General features: G+C 48.4%; 1 protein-coding gene across 1 annotated transcript in view; it reads right to left on the bottom strand.

Annotated features, from left to right (window-relative positions):
- Nucleotides 1–589: 589 nt before the first annotated feature.
- Nucleotides 590–25,402, bottom strand: part of TMEM178B (transmembrane protein 178B) — a 386,507-nt gene continuing 361,694 nt past the window's right edge. Inside the window, exon 4 of the mRNA XM_010599766.3 lies at nucleotides 590–6,095. Within this exon, the coding sequence (XP_010598068.2) occupies nucleotides 5,845–6,095 (251 nt within the window). The 3' untranslated portion in view covers nucleotides 590–5,844. The remainder of the gene's footprint in view (nucleotides 6,096–25,402) is intronic.

The raw sequence follows: 25,402 nt of genomic DNA on the forward strand, positions 1-25,402 counted from the left end.
GCAGCTGAGCACGCTACATGTTTGCACCACCCAGGGACTCCATTTGAAACCTAGGATTCGGTTTATCCCAAACACGATTACACCCAGAACCTGTCCCATTGAACATACCACCCCAAGGTCTTCCTATGGGAAGCCCTCCCCTATGCCTGGGATGAAGCCACCTGCTTTGCCAACTGACAAGGAAGGCCCCAGCTCCTGAAACTTATTCTCAGGGGAAACCTAAAAGTGCACTAAACTCCTTGGGAATATGACTTGCTTCCACCACTTGGGCATGTAAAGCTAGAATAATGTTAGGAGGACGGTGGAAAAATAAGGCATCGGCCACGTGCCCTGGCTAATCGTGAACTGCTTGGGCTCATATTTGCGATTTGCCCCATCCGGTTTACCCATACTATCACCTCTAGGGATAAAATTGAGGGAATAAAAGGACATGCCCTTTGCAAAACGGGCTTTGGACAAAACGAAGGAAACCCGGGGAAGGGTGACATGAATTTAGGAGCTGACTTGTCTGGGGCACCTGAGCCAGAGTGGAACCCCAAGTGCTCAAGCTAGATAGGCACAGTCCCGAGCCAGGGCCAAGACACCCTCTCCCTCGGGATTATCCGTGTAGCAGCGAGGCACAGGAAGGATGTGGAAGAGTCCCGCTCTGGACACGGCCCCGGGCTCTGCGCTGCAGGGTGGTTTGAGAGGTGCGTCATTTCACGACACGCCATGTTTGCACATCGCTTGGCAGTGTCTTTGTCACCCTTCATAGCCGTGAGGTAAAGTGTTAGCATATCCTCATTCTGCAATGAGGAAGTTCAAGTATGGAAAGGACACAACACCCAGGGTTGCGGCAGGTGCGCGCAGAGCTGAGATGCAGTGTGCGGTGACCACGTCGTGTGAGGGTGGCTTACTTAGCAAGTGGTTTGGCTTCAGTGCTCCTCTGCCTATTGTTAGGTTGAGATGGCACCAAAAAAAAAGAAAAAAACAAAAAACCAAGGAGTTGAAAAGAGACCCCAAAGTAGGGATCCTTTAGCCCCACTCCCCACCTGCCCCTAACCTCTAGCATTCAGCTTTCAGGGGCTTCTTGGCTATCCTCGGGGATTCTGAATCCTATCTCCTGCTTCCAAGGACACAGAGTCAATGCCATGTGGACTGTGTGATCTGGGCCATGGACAGCCCTCCTGGCAGCCCAGAGACCCTCACTGATGGAGGACCTTTGGGGTTACGGCCATCATGATCAGCTCCCCCACAGATGCCCACAGTGATAGAATTATGAACAATCTCTTAGGCCTTTTTGTGTTTTATTTTTCTAATTTTTACAATGAGCATGTATTACTCAGGGGAAAAAATGCAATAGCCTGTAAGTACGTCTTCTAAGAGCTAAGGATAATGTTTCAGAAACATTTTGCACCACAGCAGCCTCACCGGGAAGGGGGTAGAGAGACCCCAGGGTTGACCGCTTTGAGGGACATCAGCATCACTTTGTGTACATGAACTGGGGCGGGGGGGGGGGGTTCTTTACAAATTGGTCCCTGACTCAATTGTATACAGCTGGGAGTCAGCAGAGAGGAAAGACAGCCTGGCCGGTATACGTCAATCATCTCCACCTCTGGTTAAGCCTACTCACCCTGACTCAGCATCTTTCCCTGGGAAGGGCAGAGAGTGTCCATTGGGACACTTAGTCCCAGGAGCAGAGGGAGGGGTCTAAGCAGCACAGTGGCCTCAGTTAGCTACAAAGATGAACCAAGCATCCAACACAAACTCCACCAGCAGGGGTGGATTAACCAGTAAGCAAGGTATGCACAGGCTTAATTGTGTTTACTTACTCATCTGCAGTGCATAATCTCACATGATGAAAACAGGTGAAAATGGGCACTATAGATGAGTAAGCACAAATAAGGCCGTGCACACCTTGCTTACCCACTCTTCCCACTTACTTGGGAATCGTTTAATTAACTCAGAATAAGCTAGGCAAAGACAGACCATTCTAAATGCCCTTGAATGAGGTACTTGGCTTCATTACTCTGAATTTGACTCAGGTGGGTAGGTTTAGAGCCTTAGGGAACACATCCTCTCACCAAATCAGGCCAAAAACAGGGGGTGCTTTTAGGCCTCCTGACATTCCTGTGGATGAACATGATGCGGGGCCCAGAGCCCAGTCTCAAACTCTCACCACATCCTCTTCTCCTTCCCAAATGAAAGGCAAGCATTGCCAGATGGAGCTACTCACTGCCTACAGGAGAAAGACCAAGACGGCACCAGGGCCAGCCTGCTGTGTGATTGAGAAAGACTTGGTCTTGGTTTGGTAGAGTGGTCCAGCCCCTGCCTTCATGATCACTGAAGCTGAAAGGGTAGAGTTGTTGGATGGATGGGGCTTATGGGGGGGCTGAAGCTGAAAGGGTAGAGTTGTTGGATGGATGGGGCTTATGGGGGGGCTGAAGCTGAAACAGGCCCATTTTTTAATATTTTGATTCCAGGGAAGCCTCAGACTCCCTTATGAAACCAACAGCTGCAACCAGCAAGGGGGCTACTTGGAGTCCATGGGCCTCTCTAGAGAAGAATGACTTAACTACATTAATGGCCCACAGTTGACGGAAAAGAGAAGTAGATGTGAATGGAGAGAGAGAAGTGAACAGAAGAAATCATAACTCCCCCAATGAGGAGACAAAGAAATGAGACCCCTCTCCAGGCAGACACCCCACTTTCCTGAATTCCCAACCTAGTAGGGAGGGAAGTCAAAGTTGGAATGGGTTCCATACTCAAGTTGGACAACTTGGAGCTCCAAACACAAACATGGTCACAGAGTTCACATGCACACGCCTGTAAGGAACCTGAACTTGACCTGGGGTGGGGCCTGGGTGCTTTGATGAGGTCCTGACCCTAAATTTCTAGAAGGCTGGGTCCTACTTGGGTTTGGAGTTCACAGGGTCTGGCCTAGAGAGCTGCACAAGGTGAGGCCCCTTTCTCTTCTCTCCCTTCCCTCCTTCCTCAGACACTTCACAGCAGGAAAGCCAGAGTAACTGCTTGGGGTGGCATTCCATCTGTGGCCTGGCTCCTCTGCTGGCCAGGGCTCACTTCGCTACAGGGCCTCTATCCTGGCCAGCCAATGGGCAGTGTTTTGGCCCCCAGAGTGGGCATCTGTGTGCCCATCTGGTCTACTATCACAAAGCCCCCCAAGCCCTTCCCTGCTGAGGGTGAGCTGAGCCCAGGTGGCTCCTCTGTCCCTAGGAGGCTCTTCACCCTTCAGGGATGGTCATGTCTGGAAGGGGTGCAGTAGGCTTTGCTGAAGGTCTGCTATAAAGGTAACTTGATCCACCTTTGGCAGGTAGGAATAAAAGAAGAGGGTATTCTTGATGCCTGAGAGCCAGTGTCCACACCTGGTTACTCAAGGAAAGTTTCAACGGTTGATACCAAATTGCCCCGTTTAGATCTTTTTTCACTTTCCTGTAACTGGAAAGAGCTGGAATTTGGGTCTGGGCCCAGACAAGGCCTCTGCCCACAAACAGGTACGTGTGGACAAATGGTTCTCCTCGCCTTGGCAGAGTGCATCCCAAGACACTGAGTGAAAGCACCGGCCTCTCAGTCCGAGATACTTCTTTTCACTCTTCCTCCAGCCTGAGAATGCCTTACCCCTTACGGAGGAAAACTACTTTTCAAAGAAAATAAGAAAGAACAATTTCCTTGTACAATTGAAAAGCCGGGGTTTCCTGAAAATGATTTCCCTTCTTCATAGGATAAATCCATCGTTTACAAACAGCCCCAGGCCCTCAAGTGGAAGCCAAGTGTTGCCACTCTCAATCTCCCAGCCCGCCCACACCTGGCCAGTGTCCCTGGTATGGCAGTCTTGAGTGGTACACCCCCACCTGCATCCAGGTACAAACTTACACAAACAGACATAAGGCACACCTCAGAGGTGCACGTGCCCTGAGCCCTGCATATCCAGTGTGTCTCCCACAGAGCCAGCAGAGAGCAGAGGAGGGGACAGAGGGGCAAGGTGAGCGGTCAGGAGGTGGGCAAAGGTGCGGTGGGTGGGAAGCTACGCTGGGAGACGGGTGGGGGGGAGGAGTGCGGGGTGGTAAGGAAAGCTGTGGGGCTTGTGAGACTTCCTAGAGCGTATTTATTTATGAAGCAGCTGAAGTCCCTGCTACCTGGTTGGTGCATGGCTAGGTCAGCTCGGGGACCTGGCCTCGTCTCTCCGAGGCTTGCTCTCACTGGCCGACCCCGCCCCTAGAGCTGCACAACCCCCTGCCAACGGCTCCGCTCACCAGCACCTGCAGTACCAATTGGCTCCACCAGGCTGAGACCATGTGGGGGAATTCATCCCACCTGTGTTTGGGTCCCAGCCACTGAGACGGCTATTTTGGGATGCATGGCCTTGAACATCAAGAGGAAAAGGCGGAAGATGGAAAGAGTCCGGAATTCTCCATGAATTTACACAATATCATACAAATGCAAGCCCATGGGGAACGGAGTTCCTTTCTCTGTATGTGGCCCATTTTCTTTTACCTGTACAGAAAGGTCACCCAGAGGAAAGGGGTAGCTGTCCAGGGAGAGAGGATGGCTCCCAGTGACGGGGAGCAAGAGGTCTCGTTTGGCATACGTACTTGTACGACAGCAACCAGGGAGACGCGCCTCCTCAACCTTGCACCCCTTCTTCTGTCGTGGTTTTTGTGCCCAGCCGTGTCTTGCATGTCCAAAGTTAGAGCACTCAATCCTGTGGAGTCCCAGAACTGTGACATGAAGAGCCCCAGGGTCCTCAGGCCCAGTGGCTTTTTCCCCCTTGGTTCTGCCCTCTGGAAATTTGAGCTGTACTAAAAATAATAGAAAAATGCAAACCAAACAATAAAACCCCACATCCACCACACGCACACACACACTCACACCAAGGATCCATAGCTGCAGAATTGGCACCCACTTAGGCTTGCCCATCCTGGTACCTCCCAGGTCTCTGAGCCTCCATCTTGGGGCATGAAACCACCTCACATGACAGTGAAAACAGTCCTGATGCAATATTCCATTGAAAAGGTAGAGGAGAAAAGAAGGAAAACCACCCAACGTGGTCACACACATACACACACACACACATACACATATCACAGCATTACTCCAAGGCTCCTATCTGCCCAGGGAGTGCAGGTGGGGGTCGGGGTGGGGCAGCCTCTTGGTGAACCTGGGTGTAAGGCAGCTGGAAGATAAGACGGGGTCTTCTGAGCATCCACTGAGGTGTCCACTTATTGATGTGCATCTTCTCTCACCTCTAAAACTTTGTTGGAAAGTTTGGCAGCAAAGAGAAAACTCCCTTTTCAGTTTGCTTTCTCTTCCAAGTCTTGTTTGTCGCTGGTGGGCCAGGAAGGACATCAGAACAGGAAGAGCAGGAAAAGACGTGGTTCTGAAGTGGCCTCAGAGGTGGGGGCTACGTTCTATGGACTAAGGGCTTTGTTTCTTGGTGACAGGACTGGTGGGGATGGTGTCCTCTCCTGTTGGCTCAATGGATGGCACGTCCTTCTCTACAATTGGGCTGCTTCAGACAACGCCGCACTGTCCCTTCTCAGCCCGCCACCCCATTCCTGTGAGTGACAGGAATGGAGAGGCCATTGAGGGGGTGACGTTCACTCTGTCTTCAAGAAACGATGAAGCCAAAAGTTAAGAATGGGTAGAAGAGCCACACGACGGGAAAGCTTTCCCCATCTCGGTGATGAGTCAGCACAAACTTGGGCGGAGATGCGGGTGCCGGAGCCAACTCAACGCTACCTTGGCCCTGGCATTGTTTTGATTTAGTTTTGTTTTATATATGTATATTATATATATATTTATATATGTGTGTGTGTGTAGTTTGAGCATTCGTTTTTTTTTTTTTTTTTAGCACACTGTCCCATTCTCAGGTCTGGATTTAGGGCAGTTGGTCCTCGGGACAGGTTGGACAGAAGGGGCCAAGGTGCAGAAGAACCCCGAGATGAGAGTGAGGCCCAGGCCCCCCCATGCACAGAACATGGACCATCCGTAGCCGTGGCTGATGTCGTCGGGGAGTCCGTACAGGTAGCGTGGGTAGCGGGAGAGCTCAAAGTTGATCCCAGCCACACAGGTGCACAGTGAGATGATGCAGAAGGTCCCTGCAGGACAAGGGGGTGGGGGACATGGGGGGCAGCAGAGGAGAGGGAGAGAGAGAAGGGAGGACCATTACTTTTTCAATGTATCATATATATGTGTATCATATATACAACTCATATTAACCTCCAATGCAAATACTGCTAAAATAGTTTCTATATGGCATAGAATTATAACCCAGCTCTAACCAACAGATATGGGATGTACTACAATAAGCTTTGGTCAACGTTCGCTGTGGCCTGTGCGCCTTATGTAAACTGATAGGGCAGCAACGACCTAAGGAAGCATGTTTAGTTTGGGAAGGCAGGGCTGGGTAGATGGAAGAAAGAGGAGGGAGAAGAATATTCTTTAAGGAGAGGGAACAAGAGCAGGTCTGTTATGCCACATATTTATTATAAAACCGCTTGCCTCCTAACCGGTGAGTTGCTTTAAGATCCAACCTTCTTTCTTTCAGGCCCAGGCTCAAGAGTGTGTGACAAGTCAAACAGGTAGTGTTATGGATTGAACCATTTTCCCTCAAAAATATCTGTCAATTGGCTAGGCCATGATTCCTAGTATTGTGTGACTGTCCAGCATTTTGTCATCTGATATGATTTTCCTATGTGTTGTAAATCCTATCTCTACGATATTGATGAGATGGGATTGGTGGCAGTTATGTTAATTAGGCAAGATTCAATCTACAAGATTAGGTTGTGTTTTAAGTCAATCTCTTTTGAGGTATAAAAGAGAGAAGTAGAGAGACATGGGGGAACTCATACCACCAAGAAACAAGAGCCAAGAGAATAGTGTGTCCTTTGGAAGCTCCTCGACCGGGGAAGACTGATGACAAGGACCTTCCCCCAGAGCTGACAGAGAGAAAGCCTTCCCCTGGAGCTGGCACCCTGAATTTGGACTTTTAGCCTCCTAGAGTGTGAAAGACTAAATTTCTCTTCGTTAAAGCCATCCACTTGTGGTGTTCCTGTTGTAGCAGCACTAGATGATTAAGGTAGAGTAGCGGCAGATGTGCCTAACATTTATTGACGTCTCTGACCCAGAACTGTGCTAAGTGTTTGACACCCACGGAACCTTTAAATCTCGCAAAAGTTCTGGGAGGTGGGCTGTATTGTTTCCCCCCATTTTACTGATAAGGAATTCGAGGCCCAGAGAGGTTAAGTAATTTGCCTGAGATCTCACAGCTAAGAACTAGTAGAGCCAGGTTACAAACTCAGGCAGGCCGGATCCAGGGTTTGCACTCAGCCACAAAGCTATTTACGGTGGGTGTCAGGCCAGGTGGGTCCTTCAGGGTCTCCTGCTGGACACATGGGTTCACGTTGAATCTGTGATGTCATGAGGTGTGGTGAGAGCAGGGGGTCTCCCACCACAGCCCTGGGGGGCTTGTTAGAGCTGCTGGGCCCCATCCCAGAGTTTTGGATTCTGTTGGTCTGGTACCGGGCTTGAGAATCTGCATTTCTAAGAAGTTCCTGGGTGAGGCCAATGTTGCGGGTTCAATGACTCTCTTTTGGAACAATCTGGTTAGGAAAAAGCCTTTACTAAACAAGAGGAAACTTACCTAGGCCAAGGGTCAGGTCACAGCAGAAGTACAAGCAGGTAATAAATGTGAAAAACACGCCATTTTACAAATAACCAAGAGAAAATAAAACGCACGGTGACACAGCGTAGGCTATCATATCAGCAAAGATTTCTGCTTTGTTTTGTAACCTTCACTTCCAGAACGGGGAAGGGTACAGTATCCGGGCAATCTCAGACACCCAGGGGGAGTGGAAGCTGGCGTTTCCTGACTGGAAGTCATCTTTAAAATATCCCAACCTTATGACCTGGCGATTTCCTTTGGGCTAGGAGAATCAGCCCACCTGGGGACAGAGGTTTAGACACAGAGATGTCTCGTGGTACGTGAGCGGTGGTTGGGCAGAAGCTGGGGTGAGCTTCAGGCTCTGGGCGAGACGGATGAGTCACTGGTGCAAAGACCACTAAGGCCGAGGGTAGAGGGTGGACTGGAGGAGGAGACAGTTAAGAGGCTGCCGCAGCGCCCGCCCAGGGAGATGGAGGAGCACTGCGAATAGTCACCTGGGGCTGCCAGGAGGGGCAGACCTGGGGCTCCTGTGGGCTTAGTCAGCTGTTGTTTGCAGACAATGGAAAGCCAGGGGTCAGGGCTGACCTGGGCCCAGGTGTGGTCTACACAAAAGGTGTGTGTGTGCTTGTGTGAGAGTATGTATGTACTGTGCGTTTGTGTGTGTATGTGTTGGGGTGTATATGTGTGTTGTGTGTGTATGCATATGTGTGTGCACATGTGTGTATAGATGTGTATACTTGTATATGTGTGGGGGATGCATGTATGTGTGTGGGATATTATGTACGTGTGTGTGTATATACATGTGTGTATTGTTTGTATATAGGTGTGTGTGTGGGGGGTATGTGTATACATGTATTGTCTACATGTATGCACATGTGTGTATCGGTGTGTATGGTATGTATACATATGTATATATGTGTGCAGTATGTATATATGTGTGTTGTATGTGTGTGCACTTGTGTGTATAAGTATGCGTACATGTGTATATTGTATGTGTGTGTATATATGTGTGTGGGTATGTATACACGTGTATGTACTATGCATGTCCATGTGTGTGCACATGTGTATGGTGTGTACATGTGTATATTGTGTATGCATGTGTGGGGGTATGTATATATGTGTACATGTATATGCGTGTGGGTATGTATACATGTGTATGTATTATGCATGTTGATGTGTGCATCTGTGTATGGTGTGTACATGTGTATATCATATCTGTGTGTATGTGTGTGGATATGTGTATATGCATGTGTGGGGGTATGTATACATGCGTACATGTATATGCATGTGGGTGTGTATACACGTGTATGTATTATGCATGGGTATGTGCGTGCACATGTGTGTATGGTGTGTACATGTGTGTATGTATATGTGTGGGGTGTGGGTATATATATGCATGCATGTGTATATGTCTGTAGGGTATGTATGTGTGTGTGAGTGTGGCAGTGCGGTGAGCCCAAACTTGAGCTGTCCTTGGGATGCTCAGGGCACTTGGAACGTGGATCTGGAGCCCCATAGAAAGTTCTGAACTAGATATGTGGGTGGGAGCCATCCTTTCAGGATGGGACTGAGGTCCCCCAGGACTTCATGTACATGGTATCTACACAGGATTAAAGAAAATGGAGACATTTCTTCCCATCAAAAGCTGCACTGCCTCCTGGTTCAGCCCAGTGATTTGTTTAGGGAAGGAAGGCTGACCTCAAGGAAGTCTTGATTTCCCAAGCTGCCAGTAGCTGAGAAAGCTTGACTGCCACTATTTTAATGGCAGTATCCTGTAGGGAGGGGACAGGACAAAAAGGATGTGGCTGATAAATGGAGGGTGAAGAGCCAATTGGGAACGGCCCAACTTGTTGGCAACATACATACATCTTGTAATAGGGGATCTTCCTGCCCTAACTTGCTGTCATTTGTTCTATGACTTTGGAGCCCTTTAAGTTTTGTTAGCTCTTGTCAATATTCTCATCGAGGGGAGACAACGCTTATGACTCCCACCTAGTCCTCTATGGAACTTGTCAGGAAGTTCTTATAACAGAGGGAAGAACTGGAAAGGTTTTGCTAATTTCCATGCACACTACTGTTTTCTGTTATGAGCAAGGATTTGTATTTTATTTTCCACTTATTAACTCAAAATTGAAAATATATATTGATAATTGTAAGTATACATGTGCAGGCACTTGGTGGATCCTCAATAAATGGACTAAATGGATGATACGTGTCCGTTGTTGTTGCTGTTGTCAGCTGCCATGGAATTGGCTCCCAACTCATGGTGACCCCATGCACAACAGAACAAAATACGGCCCGGTCCTGTGCCATTCCCATAATCCGTTGCAGACTGGACCATTGTGATCCACAGGGTTTTCATTGGCTGATTGTTGGAAGTAGATGACCAGGCCTTTCTTCCTAGTCCATCACAGTCTGGAAGCTCTGCTGAAACCTGTTCATCACCAAAGCAACACTCAAGCCTCCGATGACAGACGGGTGGTGGCTGTGCATGAGGTACATTGGCCGGGAATCGAACCCAGGTCTTCTGTACAGAAGGTGAGAATCTACCACTGCCTTGTGTCCATTGTTAGGGAGCACCAAATCCTGAGCACTTAAACGGTAATGCACTTTCACAAACATTGCCTGTAGCTGCTTGTGCCAAGCAAAGCCCCAGGTGCTGGGGGTGGGGAGACAGAGAGATGGGCGGGACAAGGACCCTGCCTGACCCAGCTTACTGGCTACAGTGATGAGCCCAACACTCTGACCTGTAGGTTGTCGACTCTCTGGGAAGCGTGAAGGTGTACAGCTGCCCCCACTGACCCTCAGAGGTTCCAGGAATCCTCTGGAAAGTAAATACCTGTTGCAGTCAAGTCAATTCTGACTCATATCAACCCTACAGGACAGAGCAGAATGGCCCCATTGGGTTTCCTAGGCTGTAACCTTTATGGAGGCACACTGCCACATCTTTCTCCCTCAGAGCAACTGCTGGGTTCAAACCACCAACCGTTCTGGTTAGCAGCTGAGCGCTTTAACCACTGTGCAACCAGGGTTCCTTCTGAATACAGCTCCTAAAGGCCCCAGGTGGGCAAGATGTCTCAATGAAAGGGTGGACGTGGGTACCACAGCACTGGGAGTCATCCTCCTCCCATCCACCCAGAGGACACCAACCAGGGTGAGACAGCAAGGCTTGGTAAAGGCTGGTGGGCACCTTCAAGGGGTTACTGCTCAGTCACTGCTGTGACAACCACGAAGTCCTGCCCCCACCGCCATCGGCCGGGCTGCTGGGGACAGGTGTTAGAATCTGCCATTTTGCTCCTCATGAGTCTCACTGATAGACACGTCAGGGTGCCCAGAAGGCAACAGTGAAAATGTATGGTCATAATAACACCCATGGCTTGGGGTTTAGGCCGATCCCAATCAGGTGCCAACACTAATTATGGTCACTGTGTAGCAGTTAGCTGCCCCCAGCCCCTCCCCTGCAGGCGGGAGGCTCCGCTCTGTGCCCCTAGACCCCACGGTGTGGGCTTGGCTATAGTGGTACAGGGGCTGCTGAGGAAGCAGGCTAGGCTTGATGTCATGCAGGGAGGGGGTTCCTGTGGCCGTGCACCCCAACAGGCAGGACAGCTCATGAGCAAATATTTATTGAACTTCTACGTTTGTGCCAAGAATTATGCTAGAAGCTAAGAAGCGAAACGGAAGAACAAGACATGATCCCTGGCCTTAGGAATCTTTAATTAAATCTAAAATAAAAAAGCTAAAAATAAAACCAAGCTGATAACCTAGCAGGGAATATGAGACGTCTGTTGAAGAGAAGATCAGAAGTGAAAATAGCACCAGACTGGGGACAAAGGGGCCTGAGTGCATGACCAGCTCAGAACCACTGGTCTCCCATCTGTGAAATCCAGAGGAGTCAACGGCAAGGTCCCTTCCTAGCTGCATCTTCTCGAGGAAAATAATGAATTATATGAGGTTGTAAAGGTTCTTTCTCTGATACAGACAATAAAGACAACCAGGATTTTGTAGGCAATAAAGAGGAAGGGGTGAGACCCCTGGTCTGGGTACCGCCCTCCTTCCATCTCGGTGCCCACTGTCCTGGGACCCCATGCCAGCGCCGAGAAGGCCCACCACACGCCACCTCCAACTCTGCAACGCCACTGCCACCACCCTCACCTGAGCCGCCCTCACTGCCCACATGAGGCCCATATGGCAGCCAAACCCAGACCAAACCCACTGCTATCAAGCTGAGTCTCACTCACGCTGTTGTTAAAAAAAAAAAACCAAACCAAACCCACTGCTGTCGAGTCGATTCTGACTCAAAGCAACCCTACAGGACAGAGTAGAACTGCCCCATAGAATTTCCAAGGAGCGCCTGGCGGATTCGAACTGCCAACCTTTCGATTAGCAGCCATAGCACTTAAGCACTACACCACCACGGTTCCCATGTTGTTGTTAGGTGCTGTCAAGTTGGTTCTGACTCATAGCAACCCTATGTACAACAGAACAAAACATTGCCCAGTCCTGCACCATCCTCACAATCATTGCTCTGTTTGAGCCCATTGTTGCAGCCACTGTGTCAATCCATCTCATTAAGGGTCTTCCTCTTTTTCACTGACCCTCTACTTTACCAAGCATGATGTCCTTCTCCGGGGACTGATACCTCCTGATAACACGTCCAAAGTATGTGAGATGGAATTTCACCATCCTTGCTTCTAAGGAGCATTCTGTACTTCTTCCAAGGTAGACGTATTCATTCTTATAGCAGTCCGTGGGCCATTCAGTATTCTTTGCCAACACCATAATTCAAAGGCATCGATTCTTCTTCACTCTTCTTTATTCACTGCCCAGCTTTTGCATGCATAAGAGGTGATTGAGAATACCATGGCATGGGTCAGTGGACCAAAGCGACATCTTTGCTTTTTAATACTTCAAAGAGGTCTTTTGGAGCAGATTTGCCCACTGCTGCTTCCATGGGCATTGACTGTAGAGCCGAGTAAAATGAAATCCTTAACGACTTCAATCTTTTCTGTTTATCATGATGTTGCTCATTGGTCCAGTTGTGAGGATTTTTGTTTTCTTTATGTTGAGGTGTAATCCATACTGAAGGCTGTGGTCTTTGATCTTCATTAGTAAGTGCTTCAAGTCCTCTTCACTTTCAGCAAGCAAGGTTGTGTCATCTGCATAACGCAGGTTGTTAATGAGTCTTCCTCCAATCCTGATGTCCTGTTCTTCTTCATATAGTCCAGCTCCTCATATTATTTGTTCAGCATACAGTTTGAATAAGTATGGTGAAAGGATACAATCCTGACGCACACCCTTCCTGATTTTAAACCACACAGTATCCCCTTGCTCTGTTCGAACGACTGCCTCTGATCTACGTACAGGTTCCTCATAAGCACGATTAAGTGTCCTGGAATTCCCATTCTTCACAATGTTAACCATAATTTGTTATGATCCACACAGTCGAATGCCTTCGCATAGTCAACGAAACACAGGTAAACATCTTTGTAATAGTCTCTGCTTGCAGCCAAGATCCATCTGACATCAGCAATATCCCTCGTTCCACGTCCTCTTCGGAATCTGGCTTGAATTTCTGGCAGTTCCCTGTTGATGTACTGCTGCAACCGTTTTTCAATTATCTTCAGCATAATTTTACTTGCACGTGATATTAATGATATTTATTTAATTTCTGAATTCCGTTGGCTCATCCTTCTTTGGAACGTGCACAAATATGGATCTCTTCCAGCTGGTGGGCAGGTAACTATCTTCCAAATTTCTTGGCATAGAGGAGTGAGTGCTTTCTGCATTGCATATGTTTGCATCTGTTTGTTGAAGCATCTCAGTTGGTATTCTGTCAATTCCTGGGCCTTGTTTTCCATCAATACCTATAGCGCAGCTCAAACTTCCTCCTGCAGTACCATCGATTCCTGATCATATGCTACCTCCTGACATGGCTGCACAACAACCAATTCTTTTTGATACAGTGACTCTCTGTATTCCTTCCATCTTTTTTTGATGCTTACTGCATCATTTAATATTTTCCCTGTAGAATCCTTCAACATTGCAATTCGAGGCTTGAATTTTTTTCTTCAGTACTTTCAGCCTGAGAAATACTGAGTGTGTTCTTCCCTTTTGGTTTTCTAACTCTAAGTCTTTGCACCTTTCATTATAATACTTTACTTTGCCTTTTCCAGCTGCCCTTTGAAATCTTCTGTTCAGTTCTTTTACTTCATCATTTCTTCCATTCACTTTAGCTACTTAATTTTTAAGAGCAAGTTTCAGAGTCTCTTCTGACATCCACTTTGGTCTTTTCTTTCTTTCCGACCTTTTTAATGACCTCTTGTTTCTTCAAGTATGATGTCCTTGATGTCATTCCACAACTCGTCTGGTCTTCGGTCATTAGTGTTCAATGAGTCGAATCTATTCTTGATGTGGTCTCTAAATTCAGGTGGGATATACTCAAGGTCGTACTTTGGCTCTCGTGGACTTGCTCTGATTTTCTTCAGTTTCGACTTGAACTTACATATGAGCAACTGATGGTCTGTTCCATAGTTGGCCCCTGGCTTTGCTCTGACTGATGATATTGAGCTTTTCCATCGTGTCTTTCCACAGATGTAGTCGATTTGATTCCTGTGTATTCCATCTAAGAAGGTCCACGTGCATAGTTGCTGTTTATGTTGTTGAAAAAAGGTATTTAATGAATAAGATGTTGGTCTTGCAAAATTCTATCATGCCATCTCCCACATCGTTTCTATCACCAAGGCCATATCTTCCAATTAGTGATCCTTCTTGTTTGTTTCCAACTTTCACATTTCAATCACCAGTAATTATTAATGCATCTTGATTGCTTGTCTGATTCTATAGGACAGAGTAGAACTGCTCCATAGATTTTCCAAGGCTGTAATCTTTAAGGAAGCAGAATGTCACATCTTTCTCTCATGGAGTGGCTGGTGGGTTTTGAACTGCCAACCTTCCAGTTAGCAGCTAAGTGCTTTATTGCTGCACCACCCAGGCTCCTATATGGAAGCCAGTGATATTTACAACTTTAATTAGATCATGTCTGTTCCACTTAGAACCTGTCAGTGGCTTCCTAGTACTCAAATCCAACTCCCTGCCATGGCCATGAGGCCTACAGGTGTGGGGCCTGCCTGCCTCTCTGACCTCAGTCCTCACCTAGACCTCCTCCCTACATGCCAGTCAAGCTAGATGTCATCTATCTCTCAAACACACCAAGCTTGTTCCCACCTCAGGGACTTTGCACATGCTGTTCCTTTTGCCTGCAATGGCCTTTGTTGTCTCACTTGTCTCAAATCTCAGGCAAATGTCATCCTCTTGGAGAGGACCCCACCAATAGTTTCCAAACTATGCTTCAAGGAGGGGTCTCAGAGGCCGCCACAGGGAAAGGAAGAGGAAGAGGAGATGCCGGCCCTCTCTTCTCTCTCAGCCAGATCTGTTCCCCTGTGGTATTCCACAGGAAGGTTGGATTCCATGTTTGGCAACCCTGGTCCGGCCCATCCGGCTGTGGGACCTGGAGGACGTCCCTTGAGGCTGCCCTCTATCTTCTTGCAGGTCCAGGGCTGTGGCAGAATCAGCTCACTGTGCCCAGTAAGCCCTGCTCACCCAGCCACCTCCTTCCTGCTGGTCCTGGAAGGGAACTCGGGCTCCTCAGACCCGGTCTCCAGGCAGCTGCGTCCAGTGAACAGGCTGCAATGAGAGAGGAATGCCCAGAACCCTCCTCCACATGGTCTCCAGCCAGGAAGTCCTGTGGGTGGAGCTGTGACAGCAACCCCGTAGCCACGGACTGGGCGCTCCGACTACAGCATCTGTGTACCCCCAAGCCCCTCGTCTGTAGCAGCTACTGAAAGCCCACCGTGTGGGAAGGCAGGACGGGGTTGGGATGGACTAGATAAATGGAAACGCCTCTGGTCACACACACCTCCTTCTCTGACGATCACACCATGTGAAGCCTGTCAGAAATTACCCCCAGAAGTCACCTTTCAGCCGTCACCTGCTCTGGACCTGGCAGCACACCTGACTGGAGGGTGGCTGTCGCCTTTCCTGGGTGGGCTGCTCCCCTACCTGCCCCCCACTCCAGGGACAGCCAGGATGGAGTGAGGTGAAAGAGAGGTGCTGTTTTCCTGCCCTGTCAGCCAGCTCCTCGCCCTAACGCCAAGCACCCTCCTCCTGCCCTCTCACTAATGCTGCTCCAGGTGCCAAGCATCAGCTCCTCATTCTCTCCCCCGCTGCGGCTGCCTGGCTGCTGGACAGTCTCCTCCCGCATGGATACCCTGTGCCTGGCTGCCTGCTGCCCCTCAACCCGGACTCTCTCCTGCCTCTCGTCTGGAGAAGTCCCCCGTCTGCTGCAGCGGCCTCATCCTGCCCTTCTCCTCCCAGACCCTGTCTGCTCTCCTCACCTCCACCTCTGATCAGAACCACCCCGACGCGCGGCTGATTCACAGCCTGGCTTTCCCCCTAATGCCTCCCTCTCCAGGATGCAGTGCACTCAGGGCGTGCTCGGCTGCACACAGATCTTCAAACCCAAACCCAGACCATGTGTGCAGAGTGGATCTGTGCTCCATAGGGTTTCATAGGAGTGACCTTCAGAAGCAGATCACCGGGCCTTTCTCCCAAGGCGCCACCATCATGGGAGAAGCCACGGCAGTGAGGCCCCAGCTGTGGGCCCAGGGGAGAAACAGCATCAAAATGCAGCCTCGGAGGTGGCAGAAATGCTCTTCTGCTTTCAAGAAGCCATAGCCTAGGAAACAGAGGCCCCACCAGGCTTCTTGTGGGATCCGGGTGGTCACAACTCAGGGCACAGGCATCATCCCAAAGCTCTGCTCCTCATGTGCCGAGTGGTGCCCAAACTGCACCACAGCATCGTTTTCCATGTGGAATTCCACGGGAAGGACGGACTCCATTCTGTGCCCCGGACGTGGCAGCTGTGGGCTTGGCTGTGGCCTGCCTGGTCTGCTGGGGAGGCAGGTTAGCCACAATGGGATGCAGGGAGGGGTAATTCCTGTGGCTGCTCTGCTTGAGGAACCAGGGACAATGTGTCCCCCACCCCCACAGGACGCCCTTCTGTGTCAATGAACGGCTGCAACCATTTTTGAATGATCTTCAGCAAAATTTTACTTGCACATGACATTAATGATATTTATTTAATTTCCACATTCCATTGGATCACGTTTCTTTGGAAGGGGCACAAATACAGACCTCTTCCAGTCAGTGGGCAGGCAGCCATCATTCATATTTCTTGGCATAGATGAGTGAGTGCTTCCAGCATTGCATCCTTTTGTTGAAACATCTCAATTGGTATTCTGTCAATTCCTGGAGCCCAACAGGTCTCTGCTTGGTCAGAGCCCAACAGATGGCTGCAAACTTGTCCCCAAAGAAACGCCCGTGTGGACACACATGGCAGAGACGGCCTCCATCTGACACAGCCCCCTCGCCTGCAGCAGCATCTAGTCGGGGGAGCTGGTCTCAAGCCACATCCGCTTCTGTTGGATTACACACCATTGTATCACCAGCAGTCACCAGGCTGGTGCTTTAGGGGTCAGCGGGCATGAGGCAGGGCGGTGATGTGGTGGGGAGGAGGGACGGGCCCTGGTTTAGAACAAAAACCATCACTTTACAAACTCTGCAAATCCTCCAGGTAGAGATGCTACCACCTTGGAGACCAGAAGCCACACCTCCGGGGCCAACTGTGGCTTGTGTACCAGAGGCTGCATCTGTCCCCTACAAGGCTACTCTACATCTGGACGTGTGGATCCCAGTAACGTAACACCCCAAGTCAGGTACCGGATGGGCAGGTCCAATCAGGCAGGCGGGCATCGGTCCTAAAGAGGATACTTCTAGACCACTACTGCATAATCCAGAGACCCTGGGTGGTGCAAACGCTTAAGCAGATCAGCAGTTTTGAACCCACCCAAAGCTGCCTTTGAAGAAAGACCTGGCAATCTACTTCCAAAAGGTCACGGCCACGAAAATCCTATGGAGAAGTTCTACTCTGCACATGTCAGGTTGCTGTAAGTTGAAATAGACTCCATGGCAACTGGTTTTATGGTATAACCCAGAGTCCTGCCCCTTGGTTTTACATATCCACGGGCTGGCCACCAGCTCTGGAAGTACAGGTGAACACATAGTAAATGGCTTATCAATATTACAGTACCAAAACCAAAAAACCAAACCCAGTGCCGTTAAGTCGATTCCGACTCATAGCGACCCTTTAGGACACAGTAGAATTGCCCCATAGAGTTTCCAAGGAGGGCCTGGTGGATTCGAACTGCCGACCCTTTGGTTAGCAGCAGTAGCACTTAACCACCACGCCACCAGGGTTTCCATTATACTACCATGCACAATAAAGTAAGAATATTGGTGTTCCCAGGCTTGATGGCCCTTGCAGTGCAAACAGGCATCTAAGCTGGGAAACCAGGGCTCCCGGGGGTCCCGAGGTTCTTCTCCACTTGCCCTCTGTCACCTGCATTTCCACGCCCATGCGCACTTGACACCCATCAGACCGTCTATTCTTTGGGGTGCATGTTTGGATTTGATAACAAGATCAGTGACCCTGGCCGCCTCTATGCTAAAGACAGAGGCTTTACAAGCTGGTGGCAACATCCAAAGGGCTGACCAGCTGGAAGAGGGCCTGCTGGTGAGCATCCACTTTCTGTGATGACGGGACTTCACAGAGGCTGAGTGCCACACCCTGTGTCCTCAACAGAGCCTGACGTTTCCGTTTTCCGCCCTGTCCACACAGTCCTCGCAGTTACCCCTGTTGTTAGCCTCAGTTTTCCTTTAGATATCCTTGATGGTCCAGTTCAAGTCCTGAGCCTCCCAAAAGCCCTCCTTGAGGACGACCGGCACCAAAGAAGCCCTACTTTCTCTGAATGCCTGAAATTGTTATGACTGGAAACAGTCAAGCTGACAATGGATTGCTCTCTGTTCGTGTTCACTTTCTCAAGGGCTAGTAGAGCCGTGCTGTCTCTTTTGGTGTTACACAGAGTACTGAGCATTCAACTGACACCTCTTGAAGAAATGGGATTTCTAGGCTCTGGAGGTTTTAAGTGGAAATATAGACTTTGATGGGGAGGAAGGAGTTGGCACGTCTGGTTCTCTCATCCTTCCTTCTTCCCAAACTGCTGTGTGGTTGGGGAAGTGTGTGTGTGCATGTGTGTGTAAGTGTTTACGTGTGCATGTGTGAGCGTTTATGTGTGCATGTGTGTGTGTGTGAGCATGTGTGTGCACGTGTTAGTGTGTATGTGAGCGTATGTGAGAGTTTATGTTGTGTGTGCATGTGTGAGCGTGCATGTGTGCGTGTTTATGTGTGCATGTGTGAGCGTTTATGTGTGCATGTGTGTGTGAGCATGTGTGTGCATGTGTCAGTGTGTATGTGAGTGTATGTGAGCGTGTATGTTGTGTGCGCCTGTTGGAGTGTGCATGTGTGCGTGTATATGTGTGCATGTGTGAGCGTTTATGTGTGCATGTGCATGTGTGAGCATGTGTGTGTGTGCACGTCAGTGCGTATGTGAGTGTATGTGAGTGTGTGCACGTGTGTGTGCATGTGCATGTGTGTGAGCGTGTATGTGTACGTGTGTGAGCATGTACGTGTGCGTATGTGTGTACACACACATGCATACACCCCTTCCTTTTTTATTTGTGCAGAAATTCAGCATTGGAATAACACCCTCTCAATGGCAAGGGGTTTTGGTCTGCAGGGTTATTTTGAAGAGTGATAGTAATAAATGTGAAAAGCCTTAGTGAAGTTAAAATTGCTTTCTATAGGTAAGATATAATATTAGAAATGGAAAGCTTTCAGTGAGGTTGGAGAAAAAATGTTCTTGAGGACAAGAAAAACCGTGGCTGCTATTTTCAACTCCATCAGCCGCTCCACTCTTCCCCAGCCCCTCCTGGGGTGAAGGCTGCTCTAGGGAGCACTTGCTGCCAACAAGGAAGTGCAGATTCAGGTTTCTCCATTCTGTGCGTTTTGTTGGAACCAGAACAATGGAACCTGGAAGGATCTCAGAATACGCTCCCGTGACAGCCCCTCTGTGGCTGGGGAACTCAGGAATGGAACTCAGAGAGGCTCCAGCCTGCAGTGGGGTTATGCTGTGGTCCTGGTGGGTTTATGGAGAAGGCCAGGAGGCCCACAGCTGAGCCAGGAGGGAAGAGGAACTAGCCCGAAGAGAAGGGGTGGGAGTGGCTATGTCAAGTGGCTTGGGGACTCATGAGCGCTACAGAGTCCTGCCTTGGGTTCTTCTGGAAGGTGGAGGCTGCCCGGATGGTTGCCCTGTACTCGTCTACGAAGCACCTCAACCCAGGGGACTGTGATAGCTCTACTTCCATTACTGTTAATCTGTACAGCACACTTTCCCTTCTTTCTTCTTTCCGTTAAAACGCCACCACCATTCCTTCTCATGGGGAAGCCATTCTCGGTCTCCATGATTAGTTCTGGGACAGGTACTGGACTCAAGCTAGCCTCAGTTTCAGCATTTCCTCTACCTCTTGGGTTACTGTGACATGAGATATATGTATTTCAGCAAACCTAACCAGTTGCCATTGAGTCGACTCCGACTCACGATGACGCCATGTGTGTCAGAGTAGAGCTGGGTGCCGCAGGGTTTTCAATCGACGATTTTTCAGGAGAAGACCGTCAGACCTTTCTTCTGAGGTGCCTCTGGGTGGACTAGGACCACCACCCTTTTGGTCTGTAGCTGAGGGCATTAACCATTCGCACCACCCAGGGAATACATATATATATATATATATACACCACAGTTTTATGCAAATAACATGCATGTTATATATATTTTTTGCCAACAGCGCCCACCCACCATGAGGTATTTTCCTAAGCGTGCTATGCCAAATTTTTCACAGCAACATGAAAAAAAAATATTAGCATAATGCACTTACAAAAATACATATGTGCATTCTTTGAGTAAAAATACAGTGTATAAGCTATGACATTTCCAGTCAGCATCTGATCTCTACATGATACCGCAAAAACTCAACTACAAAAAACAAATAACCCAATTAAAAAATGGGCAGAGGATATGAACAGACACTTCACTAAAGAAGACATTCAGGTAGCTAACAGATACAATGAGAAAATGCTCACAATCATTAGCCATTAAAACCCAAAAATCAAACCCACTGACGTCGAGTAAAATTCTGACTCATAGCGACCCTACAGGACAGAGTAGAACTGCCCCACAGGGTTTCCAAGGAGCACCCGGCGGATTCGAACTGCTGACCTTTTGGTTAGTAGCCGTAGCACTTAACCACTTGCCACCAGGTTTTCCTATCAGCCATTAGAAAATGGCAAATCAAAACTACAATGAGATTCCATCTCACTCCAACAAGGCTGGCATTAATCCAAAAACTGCAAAATAATAAATGTTGGAGAGGTTGTGGAGAGACTGGAACACTTGTACACTGCTGGTGGGAATGTAAAATGGTACAACCACTTCGGAAATCGATTTGGTGCTTCCTTAAAAAACTAGAAATAGAACTACCATTTGATCCTACAATCCCACTCCTTGGCATATATCCTAGAGAAATAAGAGCTTTTACATGAACAGATATATGCACACCCATGTTTACTGCAGCACTGTTTACAATAGCAAAAGGATGGAAGCGACCAAGGTGCCCATCAATGGATGAATGGATAAATAAATTATGGTATATTCACACAATGGAATACTACATATCGATTAAGAACAATGATGAATCCATGAAACATTTCACAACATGGAGGAATCTGGAAGGCATTATGCTGAGTAAAATTAGTCAGCTGCAAAAGGACAAATGTTGTATAAGACCACTATTATAAGAACTCGAGAAATAGTTTAAACAGAGAAGAGACTATTCTTTGATGGTTACAAGACGGGGGAGGGAAGGAGGGAAGGGGAAGGGTTTTCACTAATTAGATAGTAGATAAGAACATTTTAGGTGAAGGGAAAGACAACACACAATACAGGCAAGGTCAGCACAACTGGACTAAACAAAAAGCAAAGAAGTTTCCTGAATAAACTGAACGCTTTGAATGCCAGTGTAGCAGGGGAAGGGGCTTGGGGACCATGGTTTCAGGGGGCATCTAAATCAATTGGCATAATAAAATCTATTAAGAAAACATCCTGCATCCCATTTTGGAGAGTGGTATCTGGGGTCTTAAATGCTAGCAAGCACCCATCTAAGATGCATCAATTGGTCTCAACCCACCTGGAGCAAAGAAGAATGAAGAACACATAACACACAAGGTAATTATAAGCCCAAGAGACAGAAAGGGCCACATAAACCAGAGACCAGATGAACTAGATAGTGCCCGGCTACAACCGATGACTGCCCTGACAGAGAACACAACAGAGAACCCCTGAGGGAGCAAAAGAGCAGTGGGATGCAGACCCCAAATTCTCGTAAAAAGTCCAGACTTAATGGTCTGACTGAGACTAGAAGGACCTTGGAGGTCATGGTCCCCAGACTTTCTGTTAGCCCAAGACAGGAACCATTCCCAAAGCCAACTCTTCAGACAGGGATTGGACTGGACTATGGGACAGATGAGGATACTGGTGAAGAATGAGCTTCTTGGATCAAGTAGACACGTGAGACTATGTTGGCATCTCCTGTCTGAAGGGGAGATGGGAAGGTAGAGGGGGTCAGAAGCTGGCGGAATGGACACAAAAAGAGAGAGTAGAGGGAAGGAGTGTGCTGTCTCATTAGGTGGAGAGCAATCAGGAGTATATAGCAAGGTGTTTATAAATTTTTGTGTGAGAGTCTGGCTTGATTTGTAAACTTTCACTTAGAGCACAATAAAAAAAATACAGTGTGTATATTTGTGTGTATACACATACATAATTTTTACGAATCTGCAAGACTTCTTTAAAGTGTTATAAAGCAAAGATGTCACCCTGAGGACTAAGATGTGCCTGACCCAAGCCATGGTGTTTTCAATCACCTCCTGTGCATGTGAAAGCTGGACAGTGAATAAGGAGACTGAAGAACTGGTGCCTTTGAATTGTGGTATTGGTGAAGAATAATGAATATGCCATGGACTACCAGAAAAATGAACAAATCTGTCTTGGAAGAAGTACAACCAGAATGCTCCTTAGAAGGAAGGATGGTGAGACTATGTCTCACATATTTTGGACATGTTATCAGGAGGGACCAGTCCCTGGAGAAGGACATCATGCTTGGTAAGTAGAGGGTCAGTGAAAAAGAGGAAGACCCTCAAGGAGATGGATCGGCACAGTGGCTGCAACAATGGGCTCAAGCATAACAACGATCGCGCAGGACCGGGCGGTGTTTTGTTCTTTGGTCCATGGGGTGGCTGTGAGTTGGAACCAACTGGATGGCATCTAACAACAACAACATGCGAATTATGTATATACACACACACATATGTTTATATATGTGTATATAAATTATATCATTAGAGTAGCAATCCCAAGTAAAGATAAATAATTTGATGACAGTCTCAAAGCTCAAGTGACAGAACAAGTATTTGGTTTAGCTGCAGAGTCTCCAACTATTTCATTGCAGATACATCTGAGAACCATACCTCTACCTGCTTCCATTGGCCTCACTTAAAAAAAATACCCCCGGGGAGGCAACCCTGGCCCAGTGCACTCTTGGCTCCCTGACCTTGGACAGTTCATGCTTTGTAGAACTAGAATTTGGAAAGCTCTGAGGTAGGTGGCCTGCGGTGAGCGATGAGCCGTCTATGTAGGGTGGGAAGGAGAATTCTGGAAAGGACATGAACGAAGGCTGGGGCATCACATCTTTTTCAGTGAGAATCTTTGCAGCTTTCTATCTGTCTGGGCTTTGGCTCAGAGCTGAAGCTCGTGGGATCCAACTGGCATCTCTGAACCGAGGGTGGTGTCTACAGCTGTGCAGAAACCAATGTTCTCAAGCTGTGATTAGTAAGCTTCCAAGAGTGAAGCCGTTAGAGCTGCCGTCTTCCTGCCCCTGCTTCTCTCTTCTCGCCTTCTCTTCCTAGGCCAGCACCTCCTGGTGGACAACAGAGGTCCATGGAACAAACCTGGAGAACCTCGAGGGCAGAGGGCAATCTTGCCTTGGGCTTCTTGCTGGTGAACAACAATGCTTGCTGTAATACCAAACCCACTGCAGACCTTCTCTGCACTTCCACTTCCTGGCTGCCCTGGTCATTATTCTTCCTGGGAGCCATACAAGACTTTTGCAGGAAAAGCCACATCACCCCCCAAGGGCCAGCATGCTGCCAGTATAAGCAGGTTTATCCTGGCATTTGAATTCCTGCCTTGATCGTCACAGGCTCTCCTGGACCAGTGGTGCACCACATTGGTCTGCACCAACTTCCTGAGAGGAGAGCTGCAACAGAAGGGGACGTGGCTTTAGTGGAGCACACACTCCACCAAGGATCAGGGGACCAGTTGTGCTCATCTCCCCTGAGTGCCAGCCATCTCTCGGGGCCCTGATGCCCTCAGCCATAAAATGTAGGGGTAGACCGGATCTTCAAGGTCCTTTCCAGCTAAGTGATTCTGTGACAGTAGGTTTTGAGGTAAGAAGGTGCCATTCTCCCTGAATTGACCCAGAGCAGTGCTATGAATTGAATTACATCCCCCAAAATATGAACTCCAACCCTATCCCCTATGGCTGTGGATGTAATCCCATTCGGGAGTAGGTTGTTCTTTGTTTTGTGAATAAGGCCATGGCAGCGTAGGGTGTGCCTTAGACCTAATCATTTTTGAGATATACAAAGAGCAGGCGAGGCACAGAGGGAAGCAAGCACAAATGGGGGAAAGATGGATGGCGTGCAGGGATCACAAAGGGACAAAGGACACTGGGCTAGAGAAGTTAAGACAAGGATCTTCTCCAGAGTGGACAGAGACACAGTCTTCCCCTAGAGCCGGCACCCTGAATTTGGACTCCTAGCCTCCTAAACTGTGAGAAAATAAATTTCTGTTCATTAAAGCCACCACCTTGTGGTATCTGCTTTACAGCAGCACGTTAAGTGCTTGGCTGCTGACCGAAAAGGTTGGAGGTTTGAACCCACCCAGCGGAGGAAGACCTGATGGCCTGTTCTCATAAAGATGACACCCAAGAAAACCCTACAGGGCAGTTCTACTTTATCACATGGGGTTGCTATGAGTCAAAAATCGATTCGATGGCACCCAAAATCAACAGCACTAGGAAACTAAGACAGGTTGGCTGCCACTTGTCACTCATAAGTCACTTGGCGAGAAGGGTCTGCTCCTCACCTCCTGACCTGCACAGCAGGGCCATCAGATGTCATTATCTAACATCTGTGTGCATGTGAGGCTCAGCTCTAAGGTGCCTGGATTTTAAACATGGAAGGGCTGGGATCCAGCTGTTTAAGCATCTGAAAGAAATTGGCTCTTGAAAGAAATCTCTCCAGCTTCAGCCCTATCTGATGCAAGCCAGTGCCATGTTAATTAGTAGGGGAAGAAGCTTGGGGAGGTAGCCAGAGATCAGGCGAGCCTGCCACCGGTTTGGTTGATGTTTCCATATGGATGGAAACATTTTTCTGCTTGGCCCTGGCCATTCTTTGAGATGGAAACCTGTACCCAAGTGATTGGCTTGTTGTCACCTTGCTGATGGGTCACGGGACACACACACAGCTTATAGGCATCACACACTTATACGTAATGTTTATAATCAGACAGGCATGGTTCCCAATGCTTTACAAAGGTTAACTCTTTTAATCTTCAAAACAGCCTTATGAGGTTTAGATAAGGTGAGAGAGGCACAGAGAGGTAAAGTAAATTGTCC

Source organism: Loxodonta africana, chromosome 8 (assembly GCF_030014295.1).
Source record: "Loxodonta africana isolate mLoxAfr1 chromosome 8, mLoxAfr1.hap2, whole genome shotgun sequence".
In the NCBI taxonomy this organism is placed as follows: Eukaryota; Metazoa; Chordata; class Mammalia; order Proboscidea; family Elephantidae; genus Loxodonta; species Loxodonta africana.